This window comes from Metopolophium dirhodum, chromosome 4, assembly GCF_019925205.1.
Source record: "Metopolophium dirhodum isolate CAU chromosome 4, ASM1992520v1, whole genome shotgun sequence".
Lineage (NCBI taxonomy): Eukaryota > Metazoa > Arthropoda > Insecta > Hemiptera > Aphididae > Metopolophium > Metopolophium dirhodum.
In genome coordinates, this window is record NC_083563.1 from 1819204 (window position 1) to 1837981 (window position 18778).

General features: G+C 29.0%; 1 protein-coding gene across 1 annotated transcript; it reads left to right on the plus strand.

Annotated features, from left to right (window-relative positions):
- The first annotated feature begins 520 nt into the window (after nt 1-520).
- LOC132942850 (uncharacterized) lies at nt 521-15678 on the plus strand. Its single transcript, XM_061011510.1, is given in 6 exon segments — nt 521-681; nt 4736-4825; nt 11484-11576; nt 11578-11643; nt 12335-12457; nt 12459-15678. Coding segments are annotated over 5 exon segments (387 nt in total). The 5' UTR covers nt 521-681; nt 4736-4783; the 3' UTR covers nt 12522-15678.
- The last annotated feature ends 3100 nt before the right edge of the window (nt 15679-18778 follow it).

The following is an 18778-nucleotide window of genomic DNA, read 5'->3' on the forward strand; positions in this document are numbered from 1 at the left end:
AATGATATAAGACAATATTTGTATAACCGTTTCAAGGCGTTTAGGCACGTATAATTAAAATAAGTATGTGTACTTTGAAATCGATAAGTCTTTTTATGAGATATTTTTGTATTAAATCGGCATTACCTATAACAATGTGATATGTTTCAACTGGGGCATTCAAGTGTAGTCCTGACTCCTGAGCACTCCCTCCGGAACACAATATGAGGTCGGGGACCCAAGTTATGTCCCGGCAATTCACGTAATTACTGCATGCGTGACATCCTTGTAAAAAGTAAAAACTGCTGCAGGCACCTAAACCTTTAATAAATTGAAACGCCTAATTATTATCGTTGACAATTTGCAGCGCTTATATAAGAATAAATGTATAAATCAGTTTTGGTCGTTTTGGAATTTTGGTTAGTATGTATTTTTACGATGAACTCCAAACACCTATATTTACGGTACTCGCGGTTTTGGATTACTCCCACCAAGGACGCCGTCTTCAAACGCGGTCGTCCCATGATAGAGCAGTGGCAAACCGCCGCGCGCGCACACACTCATCGATGACAACAACAACAACAACAACAACAGCAGTCAACAATAACGCAACCACACTATACCGCAGTAACATATAAGCTCCGCTGATCGTCGCCAGTCCGACACTTTGCCACAGACCTTCTCGCCGTCAACGCTGTATCGGTAAGAAGTCAATTTTTTTTTTCACGATAATCAAAATACATTATTAATACCTATTAATGTTTATAATATTTTATTGTTATAATCTATTGTCGCATCGCACAAGTGCACAACTCGATTTGTACGGTGTTCGTTTTTGTAAATTAAATCGCATAAGATTACTTCGATTCGCTTTGTTTTATTTTCCAAAATTTTGGTTGAAATCGTAAAATAAATTGCTTCGATTATTGTACTGTAATATTTATCTGACCATGATTGAAATCGAAGTATAATATAATGTTTCGAATTCGTCCGCTAGCGTTCTAAATATAATATTATCGTCGCATTTTATAATATGTGATACCACGACAGCGTCCTATAAATTGTAGACTTTTTAGTGTTAGCCCTTTGGGGGTGAGTAGGTCTTAGGGGTATGCATTTAACTTTTCACGGCTACCTGGTACATCATCATATTATATACATATAGTATATATTTGATTGTATTTTTAGAACCCCCTCTGCATTAGCTGATAAGTAATAATATTTGAGCATTTTGAGGTATATTTAAATTTTTTTATTTACTATAAGGATACTTATTTACACTTATATTTACTTATATTTACTTATATACTGCATTTTGAACAGTGTGCCAGAGCTTCTTTTTTTTAAATTAGCGTGATTCTATAGAAATATTTTTATTACTATTATTTCTGTCAGTAAAATATATAAATACCCTGCGTAATTTAGAATCTGTAGCTTTTTTTTATGGTCGTTCGTTTCGGGACTTCAAGCACTTAAAAATGTAATAATATGTTTTATAACATTTTAAACAGTATTCTAAGTTATATAATTTGTATTCCTATTTTTGTCTATTCGTGTTCGGGTGCTACTATAATTTTCTATTCTGGATACTATTACCTTAAAATAATTATATGCTTACCTACTTACATAAATTAAAGAAATTATAGACCTAATAGAAAACAATCTACATTTTATTATCTCCGTTATCTTTAATATAGCTAATATATAAAGATCTATTTTTATGTTCGTGTAATTTAGAATAAGTCACTGATTAATTTTTAATATTCTCATACTAATAATTATTATCAATATATTATTATTACATATTTCAGTATCCAACTCAACATTCGTTTGCTTATACGTTTTATTAATGTCTGAGAGCCTGTGTAAAACCTCACTATTAGATGGTTTATTATGTAGGTACTAAATACTGATTATTTCAATATTACGATCATTAAAATGTAGCACGGGACGCGAGTGTAGGTTAACCTTATCGAGTTATGTTCTTAGTTATAAATTGATTCCTGCTAACATACCTATAATATGTAGGTATACAAAATTAATTAAGCGTACCTATTCTTATCTAGTATACCCCTATTATTAAATACCTCCATATCAATCTGTTATGGAATAATAATAATGTAATATTATGTTTACTGATTTCGTGTACGATAAAATACTAAATTGTAGTAATTCATTTAGTTTTTGGTCTTCTTACACAATTTATTTTCAATGTACCTAGAATAATTTAATAATTTTCACATTATTTCATTCGAAACGTTGATTGCAATTTGCAACCAGGACTATAATATTATAATAATGTTTGATTAAATGTAACATATGTGTATATACGTCTATTATACACACATGTACGATGTACTCGTGCCTTGTACACGACTGCACCTACGCAATTTCCGAATATTATTTTACTCTATAACAACAGAAGTCGTTTTTAAACAGTGTCATTTTCAATCTTTAGTTATTTAAAATTAAGCAATATTTCGTTGAAAATATAATTGGTACATTTGTGTCATTAATCCATTAAAATCCAAATGTATACAAATATGTATTAATTTCCTTTAAATATAAAATATTTTTACTGCTGTTTTTAGTTATATGTTGTTACATATTGTTATACGGCTAGCATTTCGCCGATGGCCGTTTTAAAAAAATGTATAGATTGTGAGTAGATAACTTTATAAAGTTTGCATACATCAAAATATGGTGAAGTAAATAATAATATATATCTACCTAATCGTAGTCAAACGAATCCAAACCTACTATTGGAATGGGATTATATTGTGAATTAAACGATGCGAACCCATGACCCTTTAGAAACCGGTTTATTTGTTTACAAAATAAAAATATGATATAAAAATCAGATATTAGTTAACGACTTCAGTAAATTTTTTCATGGTTATTGCAACAGCCAACAGGCCAAAGGATATTTTATATAATAATATAATAAAATAATAATATTTTAATAAGGTACTAGGTGTCTACGTAACCGATTTATTTATTGATTTTCCATCTTATTTTTTTTTCAACTTTCAAGTGAATATTAGTTGTAACACTTCGTAGGAATTGTTAACATTGTTTATTTATAATATGGTTTGTATTTTTATCCGTCTAATAATAAGTATATACACTATACGCATTATAAACTGCATTAATGTATGTATACATTTACAAGTGCAAAGTTAAATAGAATTAGGTACTTATAAAGTTCTACATTTCTGAAAACATTAATCATTCCTAAGGTTTATACTTCACTTCGATATTTATTTTTATCATCCTAAATGTTGAAGTGTTTTTAAAAATATTATTTTAATGTTCATCTATTAAGCTAAAACCATTATATTATTACTAACATATTTATTCCTTGGGCTGAATTATTAGAATTAGCAAGTTTATCTACTGCATAAACAAAATAGTAATGATATTAAATATTAATGAGTCATAAAACAATTTGAATTATATATGCACTTTTTAGACAATGACTATTAATTCTATAATTTCCTTTTATATTTTTCATGTATCTTGTATTCTTGTTATTATAAAATTAGTATTATACTTAGTAATAACTTTAGCATGTTATAATATGCGCATTTTTGCCGGTATATATTTTGTTTATTCTATTGTTCTTATTTCCCTTTCAAAATAAAATGTTTTACCAACGGTATTATTATTTATTAGGTGTCTAAATACTAAAAAAAGGATGTTGTGCACTTATAGAAGATTACAAGCCTACGCAAAATTGCGTTGGAGCTAAGAGCAGCCATTTCAGTTGACCGACATATTATTCAGTATAGATAATACCTACTAACTAAATTCGTAAATGTTGTTGTATATAAATTATAAATAAATATATTACGCGGTCTTATTATTTAACGATTTCTGTACGATAATAAACTAATTATATACGTCATACTCGTCGTAGTTTGTTAGCTTGTCATTAAAATAAAAATCAACTTTGATCATTCAAATATGTGTATATTATCATATTAAGTAAATACGAAGAATAATTTAATGTTCATAAATATTGTTATATTTTTTTATCTAACATCGTTCAGGAAATTATTTACTTCCATAAAAAATTGCATTTTCTCAGTAATTTATTTTTAATATTATCGACCAAATTGTTAAATAATATTATTCAAGTCTTCTTTCCTATTATATGTACCTACTTACTAGTTATATACGAAATGTTTATCGTAGTTGACTATAAAATATAGCCTCTAAAACGATGACATAATGTTCTTTGGTTGTAAAAATAAAAAATAATAACAAATCGGTCGGTACCTACATGGTAAATATTATGATTTATCACAGTATAGCCTCAGGATAGAAGCAACCACACCTGGTTGTCCTTCACACAGGATGACCCAAATGCCGAACCAAAGTATTATTAATTTCCTTTATTTGATACCTAGCAGGTTCACGATATATTAATTACGAATCATCAAAACAAAAGTTTCCTCCGGTTGAACAAAATATAATATTCGGGGCATCGGATATTTTAAAAATTAATTTACGATTTTCTACGTTATTATTGTTGTTATTATTATTATTAATAATTTTATCAGCAATGATCTAATCTGTGCTGCACGAAGGTCACGGCTACCACTCCCATATTTGAGGCACATCACAATCAAAGCCGCCTACACGGACGTGGCCTTATTACTCCGAAACTTACTAAAATGTGTTATTATATTTTTAATTTAATTATCTAATAATATGATATTAATTATTTGTCAACCTTTTTTTTTTTTTGCAGTTGCCTAGAAAAAAATAATAATAAAAACAAAGACTCCAAACCATCAAAATGGCAATCACGAAAATTACTATGATTAAATTTTTGGAACTCGTGAGTATATAACATACATATGTTCGTAAATTATATTATGACGAATTTTACTGTGTACCTACTACTTATGGACTATAGTGTTGTAATATAATAAGCAGCAGCAGCGTTTTTAAACATATATCGTAAATATGATTTAGTATTATTTTTTTTTTTAAATAATTGATTTTTATTATAGGCCCCGCTGCATTTTTAACGCCGTGTGAATAGCATGCACGTGTTCCATTAATATTGTCTATTTGGTGCTGTTATTACACTTTTTTTATGGCCACAAAGGTATTATTTAGTACCGGTGGCACGGCGATAATATATAATATTATAATACTATATACTGACTGTACCAGTAGGTGTGATCAATGGTCGAATATTGTATTATTTGTTCGAAGAAAGTAGGTACTTTTTTAAACCTGTCAACTTGCAAGTATCTATGCATATTGTATACCTACCTATATATGTTTATATATATATAGGTAATTGAAACGCGTTCGGGTCGTTGGTAATTTTTTTATATAGCAAAATTATGGTTTCTTTTATGATGTTTTGTAAACACGTAGCTACGATGCCTAGTACATACCTATTCGGAAACGTTTTAACCTGTTCAAATCCATCGAGCCCGCGCGTTGGTACTTTCTAAATTCTAAATTCTAAATGGCGAGTCGGCCGTCCTTGTACAGAGTCCTTTTAGAGATATCATAAACCGTCACCTACGAATATTGTGCTCTTGTAAACATTGTATTTGTATACACGGAATTAACAAGATGGTAAAAACTATCGTAGACAGCCTTAAATAGTATTGTATTAAGTAACAACTATGCATAATACAAGTGACGTTAATTGGTAGATAATATGTATTATTGAAATTACATCGCCGGACGTAGAAGACATGCGTGTTTTAATAGTAGGGCAGTAGGTAGTTAAATGAAAATTGCGTCGTGTATTATAATTAAGAATTTATTGTACATTTTTAGACGTATGCATATTAAAGTGTGTTAGTATTTAATAATTCTACGTAGAGACTAATAATACATTACATATACCTATACATATATATTGTGCTCTGAAACGTGTATATTATAATCTTTCAATTACTTATTTTATACTTAGGTTACACATTATTATTATTATCTTGTCGCAATGTCACCTCAATAAGCCTAATATTCGTGTATGCGGCGTCATAATATGACTACCACTGTAATTGATTGTTATTTGTAGGTGTAAATGCGTAATACGTGGATAAAATATGTGACATTATAGTAGACCATTATATAAAAAGTTAAATTTATTGATCGATAGACTTCATATAGTAGACTAAGAATATTAGTAATACAGCAATATTGTTTGTTTAAGTTCTAAGACATTCAAGTCTGCACTAAATGTCTACAATGACTGTCCAATCATGACCAAATGATTAATCAAAACCAACTTTTCCCATAATAAATTACTATTTATATCAAACATAAAACTTTTCAATTTTTAAAAAGTTGAAGCCAAGTATTTAAAATGATATTACAGTTAATAGGTACTACGCTTGGGGTTTTACAAATTAAATATTTTAGGCAGTTTTAAAATTAAGAATGTTGGAACCTGGATGTTAGGTGAAATAGATTATGGTCCTGCTGTCATCATCTTTGGAACAATATTTAAACGATGTTTCATTAGAATTTTATTGTTATGTACTAAACTACTTTTACTTTCCACTTAGATAAGTAACTTTCCTCACTTATTCGAAATATTTCCCGAATTGAACTTTTTTCCAAAACATTTCATCACATATCATCACAACTGTTATAACCGAATTATAGATACTTCATAATATACATATTTTATTGCCTTACACTGAGAACTGAGGTTCATTTTTACAAAATTTCGCTGTACCTATACATAACATATTGTCATATGTTGACGAATTGACCCCATAATTGTCTGATATTTTTAGCCTATAAAGTTTACATATTTTTTTTTATGCTTTTAGAATTTTCCTAGTGTAGTAGGTAGGTACTTATTAAAGTCTGTGTCAGTTTAGTGTCCTCGTCTAAACGAAATTATTGCAGAATATAATTATAAAACTCAGATTTGTTCACTGTCACTCGTTTAGGATTTCATTTTTAAACTTGTCAATTTCAATATATTTATATCTTGTTCAAATATGTGTTAATTTTGAAAACGCATTACGAACAGACCAGACGAATAATATATTCGACACGAACCTTACGCTTATTCATTTTTGCAAAATTAACTGTATGATTTATTTATTTATAATAATATCTTAGGACAAAGACTTTAAAACGTCACAGCGATAACACTGGTCCAAGCCGGGCGTTATATAGCAATCCCCCGCCACAGTCCGAGATCCATTCTGAACGGAATATGTGGATTTTATATTTTTGTTTTAACACGGAGAGGCGCGGGTAATATTAAATGTGAATGAAAAAAATAAAAAAATAGACTTCACACATAATATGTACTTTGTTGTGGTGGTGGAGGAAAGTATGAACGCATCGAAGCATAACAGAATGGAAATTAATAATAATCATAATAAATTGAGTGACATGACTAATAATAACTATAGTTAGAAGAACTTTGCGTTTGGCTTATACACGCTGAGGTTACATAACATATTTAAATATAATTTATTATAATATATACTGACATAGTCGACATACTTAACTGTTGTAACAGGAATAAAAGGAAAGGTTTATACTATGAGGTGGATTTATAGGATAACGTATATTATGCTCATTCTGGACCGGGTGGACATAATAATAATAAAATAACAATTAATACGTTAGTGTCAGGGATATAGCTTTAGTGGGCTGTATAATATAGTGACTATAGTGAATCGTTAGCCAGTTTCGCGAGAATGCGACAATGGCATCATATCACATTACTTACGCCCCTTTAAGCCAATGCATCTCTATTACAAGATCTTCTCTAGTACACCTATTTTACTTAGCTTGGAAAGTGATCTGATCTTCAAAGCCTGATAAGTTGAAAATTTTTGATTGAATTTGGCGAACCCGGTGAATGAAGGCGTGTCCTTTTTTTATCTGAGCAGTCCGAAAATTGTGGAACTGCAGTTTATATTATTGGGATGAATACATTTTTTGACCCATGTGTTTGGCTTTAAATCGTCATTAACACGAAGAACGTTATCAGTATATATTATTCAGTCGTTAACCAAGAAATATTGATCCAAATTTCGAATTCAGGGTGTGAATAAATTACGTGCACTTGGAATCGCCGAGAGTCAATAGTGTTGAACCATTATATATAATGTTAGTAATTTAGTATTATATAATATGGTGTTTAGAAATAATATACCGGTTATTTAAATATTTGCAAAACTATTTTTCATTTGTATGTAGCAACAAAATATTAAGTTGTTATGAATTTATGATGTGTTCTCGATGGGCAATTCAAAATATATTCAGAGTGATTAATCAAAAAATGCTCACCTCTAAGGCACAACTTTGTCCTTTAATGTCATGCATTTATTATTTAAAGAATGGCGGTCGGTACAAACGGTTCTTTTTTTTCAAATGAAAACCGCCCTATTTCACTAAAAATTGTTAAGCAGATATTTTTTTTTGTTGGCAAATTTAAATCAAAATTAGGACGAGTAGTTGTTTTCCAGAGTTTAAACTTAATCTACTTACGGTTATTATCAATCCTTAATGATTAGTTATTTTATTCTGTTTATTGGTTCATAGTATTAGTAAATACAAATAATAGGTACATTGGTACCTACTCACAAAATTCATATACAAATTATATAATAAGTTAATAGATTAATATTAATTACCTACTATAATTTTCAGATAATCATGGCTCCCATATCTTCCAAACATATTTTATTATTGACTATTATCCATTTCGCATTATTGTAGGTATACATTAATTCAATAGTTTAAACTTTTAAAGCGTTGGTACCAAACCTATACCAACCTATAGTTTAATACCAATAATATTATGTATTTTATCAACAAATTTAACCGAGTAATTGTTTTTGTACATATATGCAGCTAGGCTTGATGATGCGACCCAGCAATACTTATAATACAACGTGACCTCCCCACATTACAGTTTAGAGTATATAGACCGTGGGAGGTTTTTTATTTTACATTTTGATATATTCCAAGTTAGTCGAAAAACGCCAACGGAAAGTCCTTGTCGACCATTGATAGCCTCAATGATAGTAGGAATTTAAAAAAAAAAAAAAAACGTCGAAAGAATTCCGTGTGTTGAATTGCAGGGTCTAAATAAAATTGAAATTCGGACCACGTTTTAATTCTACTGTACAGTTGCAATGTATACACTATCATTACGCCTAAAGACAACTTAAAACGTGGGTATGCATTATAATACTGTATGTATATATTATGTATTTTCACCGAGGAACCGTTTCATTACACATTCAAGGGCACTTTACAATGATTCATCCGAAGAATGTAAATATGAGTGGCCTACCTACTATACAGTAATGCCCAATGCATATATTATAGTAAATAGCAATGACTAATGCTTGTAAATTATCGTGTAGTTGAATGTGCGCCCCATCCGATATGATATATTGTGATTATGTGAACCAGCGTAATAATAATCGTTACGATTACGACACTAAATTAAATGCAAAATAGTTTACACGAATCAATTTTCAAACACTCATAGCAATGACCCTGGATCGTTTCGGCACATTGTTTTTTTTATAATATTATGTCATGTACTTGTGTACCGCTGGAAGTATAATTATCATTATTATTATTATTATTATATTATCGCCGCTGCCGACACAATATTATTGTACGTGTATTTTTATTTATTTATTTTTTTGTGAAAGCTGCGTGGTATGAATTGAATTGCGGATGGATCCTTGACACTATTCTATTTATTTTCTCGGTTTATTCTACTCGCATTTAAGACATTTTATCGTTGACACGAATGCTTATTTTGTCATGCCACCGGATCACTGTCGAAAAGCCTATGTATGGAAATAGAAACACACCGACACAGCTTCAGTTGTTACGTTAACGCACTGAATTACGGTTATTACTTGTTATGTTACGTACTTTCGACGACTATTTTGGAATCGTTTCCTAATAAATATAATTTACGTAGACATTTCACTTTGGCATGGAGACGCCGTCAGGGGGAGACTCAGATCAAGTTGTATTAACATTAATAATTGTTTTATTACAAGACGTCATCTCCCACTCCGGCGTAGTTGTACAAAAATTAAACAATAACAATTTACATTTTTTTTTTGTTCATTAACCGTTGTGTTTTGCAAAAATTATAAATCATTATAGTAATATTTCTATTTTATATACATAAAATAAATTTAATACAGTAATTACTATTTATCGATAGTATAATATAATAATATTATGAGACACCCATTCTGCAGCAATGTTTTAAATCATATTTGTGAGTGAAATCACGGATAAATGAATGTTGGAAATAAATCGTTTCTCTTCATGTTCGGTTAAAACTAATTTTTAAAATGTGTTTAAATAAAAAAAAATGTGTGTTCAATTTAAACAAACAATAACGACTACCTACCTGTATATCTAAGTTTTTTTCGTATATAGTAGGTGACTGCATAATATATAGGTATATATATGTTCATCAGATTGTATAATTGCATTATTTTTGTGTTTTTCCATCATAATAATTTATTTATGACTTATAAAACACGCAAAATGTATACCTATATTATTTCAGTGTTTGAATATTGTAAATGCGCAATTCTATGTAGATTTATGTACCAATATATCGTTTATTATACAGGGTGAATCTTTTTTTGTTTATTTAAATGCTTAACATTGGTTACAGATTAGGAACAATACTAATTTAATTAAAATAAAAATATAAAATTGCATTAAGTTATTTTTACAAATAATGTATTTAAAAAGAAAATCTTAAAACCAAATATATTTGAATACAGCCACAATGAAAACTTTTTTTAGTTTGCTTTCTTAATTCTGAACATGTTTTTGAAGTAAACACGAATAAATATAGACTAATAACAATGTTAACATAATTGGATTTTAAATATTTAGTTGAATCTGTCTCCAGCTTTTTTTGTTTACGTAAAAATATTTCCAAAATTAAGAAGTAGAAATAATAAAATTATTTGAAAAGAATCGAACATTTTACATCAATTACATGTCTATAAATAACTCAAAGAAATTCAAAATATTTTAAAAATGATACCATCTTTAGAATATAAACATATGATTAAGTTTTTCCCAATTATTAAGAAAAGTACTTGGATTTTTTTCTTTTAACCCTTCAAAGAATCTAAACTATTTTACTGATTCAAAAGGCGATGGCAGAAAAATAAGAATAATAAAAACACGTTGTATAGTCAATACATTCATCGCTCTAAAATAAATCATTCATGATCTAAAATGTTTATACGCTTCAAGATAATGAGTGGTTGCTGTTAAAGTGTTAAAAGAATCACTCTCTGCATACATTAATTATTAATCAAGTTTTCATTACTTGAGTGTTTTTGGTCACGACCGACATTTCCATCATAATTATTTTATGTCCATGGCCTTTAATTTATAATTTATAGCTTAGAAGTTAGAAAAATTAATGCGAACATTGCATGACGAATAATAATAATAATAATCGTATGGTTTTTATATTTTCACAGGCTCTAACCATCATCATTTTCGTCTTGCATTACAACAGTTTCCCGGGTGGCGATACCACATCGATCATGATCACTACCGGAACTTACGTCGGTTTATGTGATTATTTTGGCTGGAATTTTCATTGGACTTTTCACGGGAACGCCGATAAGCTCACGACTGGTAAGTCTAATCAAATAAATTTTCGAGAGAAAAAACCACAGTTGTTAGACACTATTATAGTGGTAGAATTAGTCGTTACTTGTATGCTAGCTATAGTATGAAAGGATATAGTTGTATAAAGAATTAAATTACCTACATAAAAAAAATAATCAATTAGATATAATATAACCTGTTATAATTTGTTTTGTTTTTATTTTGGTCAGTTATTTAATACATTATATAATCAGCTGTTTGTTTTATTTGCTCCATACAACAGTTGTACATAATATTTATTTTTACATAAATCAAGTCACCTGAGTTGTTTCACTGGTACCTACATTACACTTCGAAAATATCGACTCAATTCACAATCGTTTTTTGGTTCCTACATTTTAAATAATTTCTCAAAGAAAAACATAAGCTATAGTAAAGTTTATAAGTACACGACCATTGATTTTATAATGTACTTTAATACCATATTATTATATAAATCAATGATACGACCGACTTAACTCCCGTCTCTTGTAAAATAATGAACGGTGAAATAGTAATTGACCGTGTCTCCAACTGACTTGTTTTTAGTATTTATCATGACTTGAAAATACATCAATTTATTTATTCCGAGGAAAGCCGGGTCAGACGAAGCTTGTCCTACCACCTATATGGCTACATGTAATAACCATTATTATTAACGATTTTAATGTTATTTTAGGACATGTTCTTTGTGTTGATTGGCGCTGCTCTCTTTATTGCATCGGGAGTTATGTCTTACAACTATTACAATGGTTTTTCATTGAAATCGTCATATGTCAATACTGGTTTAACCAAGGCTTGGTTTGTCCATCCTCAACGGAGTTGTGTTCGTCGTCGATGCTGCGTTCACATACCGCGGCGAATAAGTTATATTTTTAAGTAAATATAATTTTATGATTAAGCTAAATGTTAAAGAAATAATATTTATTTTGTTCGACGAATGTTATAGGTGGTAAATCAACTGTTTCTTTTTATACCTATAGAAATATAAATGTAATAATGTTGCTTCTTATTGCGTTTAAACTTTTAACTAAAAATGTATAATTTATTTTTCTATGTACTACAGTAAATAATTTATTTTTTATCTATATAATAATTAAGAGAGCACTCCATAATATTTAATTCAACTCATAATTTGTTTACTTGTTGTGACTCATTTAAATTTGTTTCAATCATTTCTTATAGTAATAATAATGATATAGGTACAGATATCAGTTACTTTTTTTATATTAATTGAGTGTGTTAGCTTATACTTTAAAATAATATAATTCAATGGTTTCATAACAGCATAAAAAACTGTAAATAATTAAAATGCGATTTAGTAGTCACTTATTATTATTTTATTATGTCTGTATAATGTATTTCGGCAGGAATGTTTAATCTTTGTATTTTTAAGATAAAGTAAAATATTTACTATTAAGTTATTCATCACATTTTAATTACTGTAGTTTTCTGAAGTTAATATTTTTTTATAATTTTTTTTATTTTTATCATTCAATTTCTATTGATACGTAGATTTAAATACATTTTAAAATAATTTTAACATTTTAATCCGTAAAATGTACAAAATATGGAATTAAAATATATTTTGATCTGTAAAATGTTTTGATTTTGGTTGCAATTTCAATAACCTTTTCATACATAATTAATAATTATACTTTATTTTATACTATATCGCCACTGACATTTTTAATATAATTAATGTATTATGTTAAAAGTAATATCTGTGCATTAATTGCGTGTTTGTAATTACTATATTACATATCTTAACGTCAAAGTTACTCACTCAATAGGTACTAAGTTAAATCATACTATAATCAAAAATAATAACAATAATAATTGAACTACAAATTTTAATAGTTTAGCAGTTTTATTACATCGAATAATAACAATTAATAACATCATTCTCACATTCACATAATTGTTTGTTTTCTTCTTTAGCTAGGTACCTATTGATATTGATAAAAGTACATTCATTCTACATTCATATATGGATTGATTTATATTGATTTTGATGAAATGTTTTATGATACTATGACATAATGACTACTGAATATTGATGTTTTTTTTATTGTACATGTGCACCAGGCTGGCACAAGGCCATCAACATCATTTTTACTCTCTCTCTCTCTCTCTCTCTCCCCCCCCCCCCCCCCCCATTCAGTCAAACTATAAATATTTAAAAATAATTAACCGTTTGTAAGTTTGTTAGACATATGTACAGAAAAATATCAAATATACATACAATTTCTATTTAAAAATAAAAATGTTTAAGAAAACTTAATGCAGATCGAAAACACATTTCATTTTTTTTTATCATATAAGTAAGGTATACACAATATTACCTTTAGCACAATAAGTATAATACAATGGCATTTACATACATATCTTGAGGAAGAAGCCACACACTAGTGACACTTGACTGGGAGTTTAACATTTCATTTAATACATTTCAAAATATGTTATGTGTGTGTCTTTGATGTCTATTTAATAAAAAAATTATTTCTTCTTGCAAAGTATGTAGAATTTAACTAATGCCAAAATACTTCGTGACATGTGTTTTTCATATGTTTTAAAACAATTGTCAGCTGTGACATAATCATTTAACTTATGGCTCAATTATTAATAATTGTCTTTTTTTACTTTTACTCTAGCACATTTGTTCCTTATGCAATTCATTCAGTAGATTTATTTTTTGGTAGATTATCTTTATTAGATAACGATTTGGTATAGACTACAAACCTAAAATCTTAATTTTTATTTAATAAAAGTAAATAATGAATTTAATAATGTGTTAAGTATTTACAATGACTTGAAAAAGATTGAGATGAATCCATTGAAACGGATTATGAATTAGATTCTATTGTAAGATTTAATTAAATTTTTTTAGTTATTAGTTTAACGTTAAATTGTTTGTGTGATATAGGTATAAACTACAGGATTTATAACTTGGTTATTTCGTATAACACATGAAAATACTTATAAATCAACGAAAATATTATCTGTGTTTCATGAAGGAGTCAACATTTCAACACTTCGTTATAATATGTTGAGTACTCATCACTTGTATTTGATTTCAGTGAACAATCAGACAAAACAAACAATTTGTATAAACAATCTGCTTTGGAAGAAGTGGTTATGTTTATCTAGACACATCTCAATTATTTATAATTTAGCGTTGATTATTATATAATTTTCTATAATATATTACATTATATCTTATATTAATATACCTAGGTATATTTGATCTCATTATATTGTATAGATCCGAAATCGTCAAACTCGTAATTTAAATTATAAAGCCAAGCGCCAACTGTATACAATACTTAAGCATGTTTAATCAACCAATTAATAACAATTTTCAAGATTATACAATATACAATTTCTCACCGATAAATACTTAATACAGAAATAGCATGAGGGGAACTCGTTTTTTAAAACCAAAAAAATATTAAACTTAAGTACAAATATTTGGTATTCAGTGTATACCTAAAAAAATACATGTTATTCATAATTATTTATTTATTTATTAATTAATTATTTATTCATGTTATTTATAAAATTACGTCGATTAAAATTGATAGACCAATTTTTTCATCCGTTTTGCACATCTCATATAAAATATAATATTATAACGTACCCATAGTTGAAGTCATTAATACTAAATACAACTGTTTTAAATAATACCTACCTGATTGGATCATCACGAAAAGTAAAATAAAACTACTCACATAACCACTGAGTAGGGCCTTTGCCGTGTTATTATAAGAAGTAAGAACCACAGTGGATGTGATGAAGTTTACAGTATAAAGTGAACACTGTTGTTGGCCAACAAAAAAATGTAAGTCGGAAAGAATAATCTGAGCACGGATTGGCTGCTGTCTACCACTGAATATCAAAAGGAAACTAAAAATATTTTTTAATACATTTCATTTATCCAGTGGAATAGTAATGCGAATAAAACATTGTATGAAATTGTATGTTATATTGTTATAATTCACAATAAATGTCAAATATATTGTATATTATATGTAACTGCACTACCGCAGTGTTTTAGTTTTATATTTTCTTTGCTTTTGGCTTATATGGCTGAAAAATAACCACCGTATGTATTTTTTCCTCTATGATGGTAAATGAGATTTACCCTCACTTTGGTTGCAGAAAATTGTCCGTTGTCATACATAACTTTGACATTTTTACTATGCATTTCAATGTACCCCTAAATTAATGATCACACGGCGTCCTGGATAGGCTATTTAGCTACACCGTGGGTTTAATTTTTAAGATAATAATATTAATAATAGGTATGTCCTTTATTTATGATTATTAATTAGCATCACGATAAATTTATTAAAGCACGACGTATGTTTTTAAATGTTTAAAATACCAATAAAAACATAGGTATTGAATTTAAAAAAAAAAATACTAATTTTGATTTTATCAGATTTATTTTAAATTGCAGCTTGATATATGTATATATTGTACGTATAGTTATATTATATATTAATTTATTTTTTTGAATCTTTAAAGATCAAAAAATACCTTAAATTGAAAAATAACTATCAATACGATAATCACTTTTAAGTTTAAACTAAAACCTATTCATATCAATAGTATGACAAGTTATTATTAAGTACCTACCTACCTACCTATGTTATATTGTATAACAGTAAAATATTTCCATTATTTGCAAGTTTGCAACTTATAATACAGGTATCAGTTTAGTAACGGAAGGTGCGCGTCGGCTCTTTATTTTTAAAACTATTTACACTATTACACTTTGTCCGACAAGAGAACACGCAAAATGTCCAATTTTGTATTAAGAAAATCAAAAAAAACCTTCTTTTTTTTGTATATTATGTAAGTTTCAAAAAATAAACACAAGATTCCTCATAAGTTTTTCTACCTATAACAAAAAATAAGTTCAGAGGAAATTGACATTCAAATTTTCACGACTTGATATTCACTCGTTAATATTAACCCTTATTTTCTTATATGGAACGATTTTCTTATTTTGTTGCATAATTCTAAAACAATGAACCGTAGATATTTGAAATTTTTTACTAAATATTTCTATCGGCTTTCTATACACGTTATAGTTTAAAAATATGTTTACTTTTTTTCAGTAGCTTATAGACATTAAAATTTTTTTTTTAGTTATAATTCTAAAAAAGGCAATAAAAAAAAGTTCACTGTATTAAAGTGTTAATGTAATAGGGTAAAATGTTTTTAATAACTATTCCATACTGTAACAAAAATCTAAAACATCCAATATACACACAGTTTTTTTAATAGACATTTCAAATACAAATTTGGACAAAATCAAATATTTAAACAAAAAATTATGATTTTAGTTATTTTTGTTATAATTTAAAAAATATCATTTGTGAGTACTTGAAACTTTTAAAATACCTATGTTTATTTTTATTTTATTAAAATGTCGTTTGTTTATGAAAATTTACAATCTATACAAAAATGGTACAATAAGTAAATGTGAATAATGATTAAAAGTGGCAATGAGGGGAGTACAATGAGTAGAAGTTTCACATTAGAAATTCCTACGTGGAAGCTAATTTAGGGAGAAATAGTAAATATACAAGATTAAGTTTAATGTGCGTTGAGAAGATCTCTGGGCCATTCACGTTTGAGTCGTCTGGCTGGGTTGTCTGGAAGAGCATTGGTATGAAGTTGAGCGATGAGGGGGTTTGAGTGATGTTCCATATTGGAGTGCAGGCGAAGATAATATTTGATAGCTGTTTGTTTAATGGTGGGGATTTGGAGGTCATTATGAAGAGCAACATTTTGTGACGTAGCAAGGGGCTTTAGCAATCATGCGGAGGCAAATGGCTTGGAATGCGTGTATGGTTCTAGTGTTCGATGGTTTAGCGGGTACCCCAGAGAGCGATTCCCGTATGACCAGATAGGTTGCAGAAGGGATTTGTAGAGTAGTAGATGGTTGGAGATGTACATATTAGAGGCCTAAGGATGTGTAGGCGGCTATTTAGTTGTTTACGTTTGGTTTTGAGGGGGGGGGGGCCCAGGTGAGCCTTCTGTCAAACAGTAAGCCGAGATATTTGACTTCATTTGTGTGAGGAATGATTGCATTCTCAAATGTTATAAGAGGACAGTCACCGGGGTGGAGGGAGAAAGTGACATGAGAAGATTTGGAGTCGTTGATCTTGATTTTCCATGATTTGAACCAGTGAGATAAGCTGTTCAGATGATTTTGAAGTAGGCTGCTTGCTTCGTGGGGGGTCTTGACTAGATGAAAGGATTGCGGTGTCGTCGGCATATGTCCCTATTGGGTGTTATCCGTTGTAGGAATGTCGGCTGTGAACAATGTGTGTAGGAAAGGAGCGATGTCGCTTCCCTGAGGGACAACCGGCTAGAATGTTTTGTGTGCTGGAAAATGTGGTTTTTAATTTGACTCTGAATGTTCTGTTATTTAGGTATTACTTTAGAAGTAAGTAATAGGGTGCCGGGGAAGATTTTTTTTAAGTTTGAATAATAATCCGTCGTGCCAAACGGTGTCAAAGGCTTGAGCTACGTCGAAAAAAAGTCCTGAGCAATATTTTTTTGTTTCTAGAGATGTAGCAATGTGGTCGATCCACTACGCGGCGGATCTGGTGAAAAGTTGCATGTTTGGCACGGAAACCGAATTGAAAGCTGGGAAGGGCATTTTGTTTGAGTGCGATAGTCACAAGTCTCTTGAGTAGAGAATACCTATGTTATTATATTTTATACACATATTGACATTTTCAAACGCAATTTTTAAACGAAAATTAATTTAACTTACTGTATTTACTACTGTAATTAGGATTTACTAATAGTAAAATAAATTACTTTAATACCTAGCAATAATATCATACCTATTTCATAATATACCTATTACCTATACAGTGTGCTTAGTAATATAGGCCGACCGTCATCGCTCAGAAACGTTTTTCGTATACAACGATTTATCATTGAATTCAAATTTAGTACATCCATTGACCCTCTCGACACACCTACTGTATATGCAGCAGAGTGGAATTTGCCCACCTTTCCCCCCCTCTTTATTTCTAGTTTTTATTTTTGAAAATAATTGTAAAATTTAGATGGCATGTAGGTACCTATATTAATC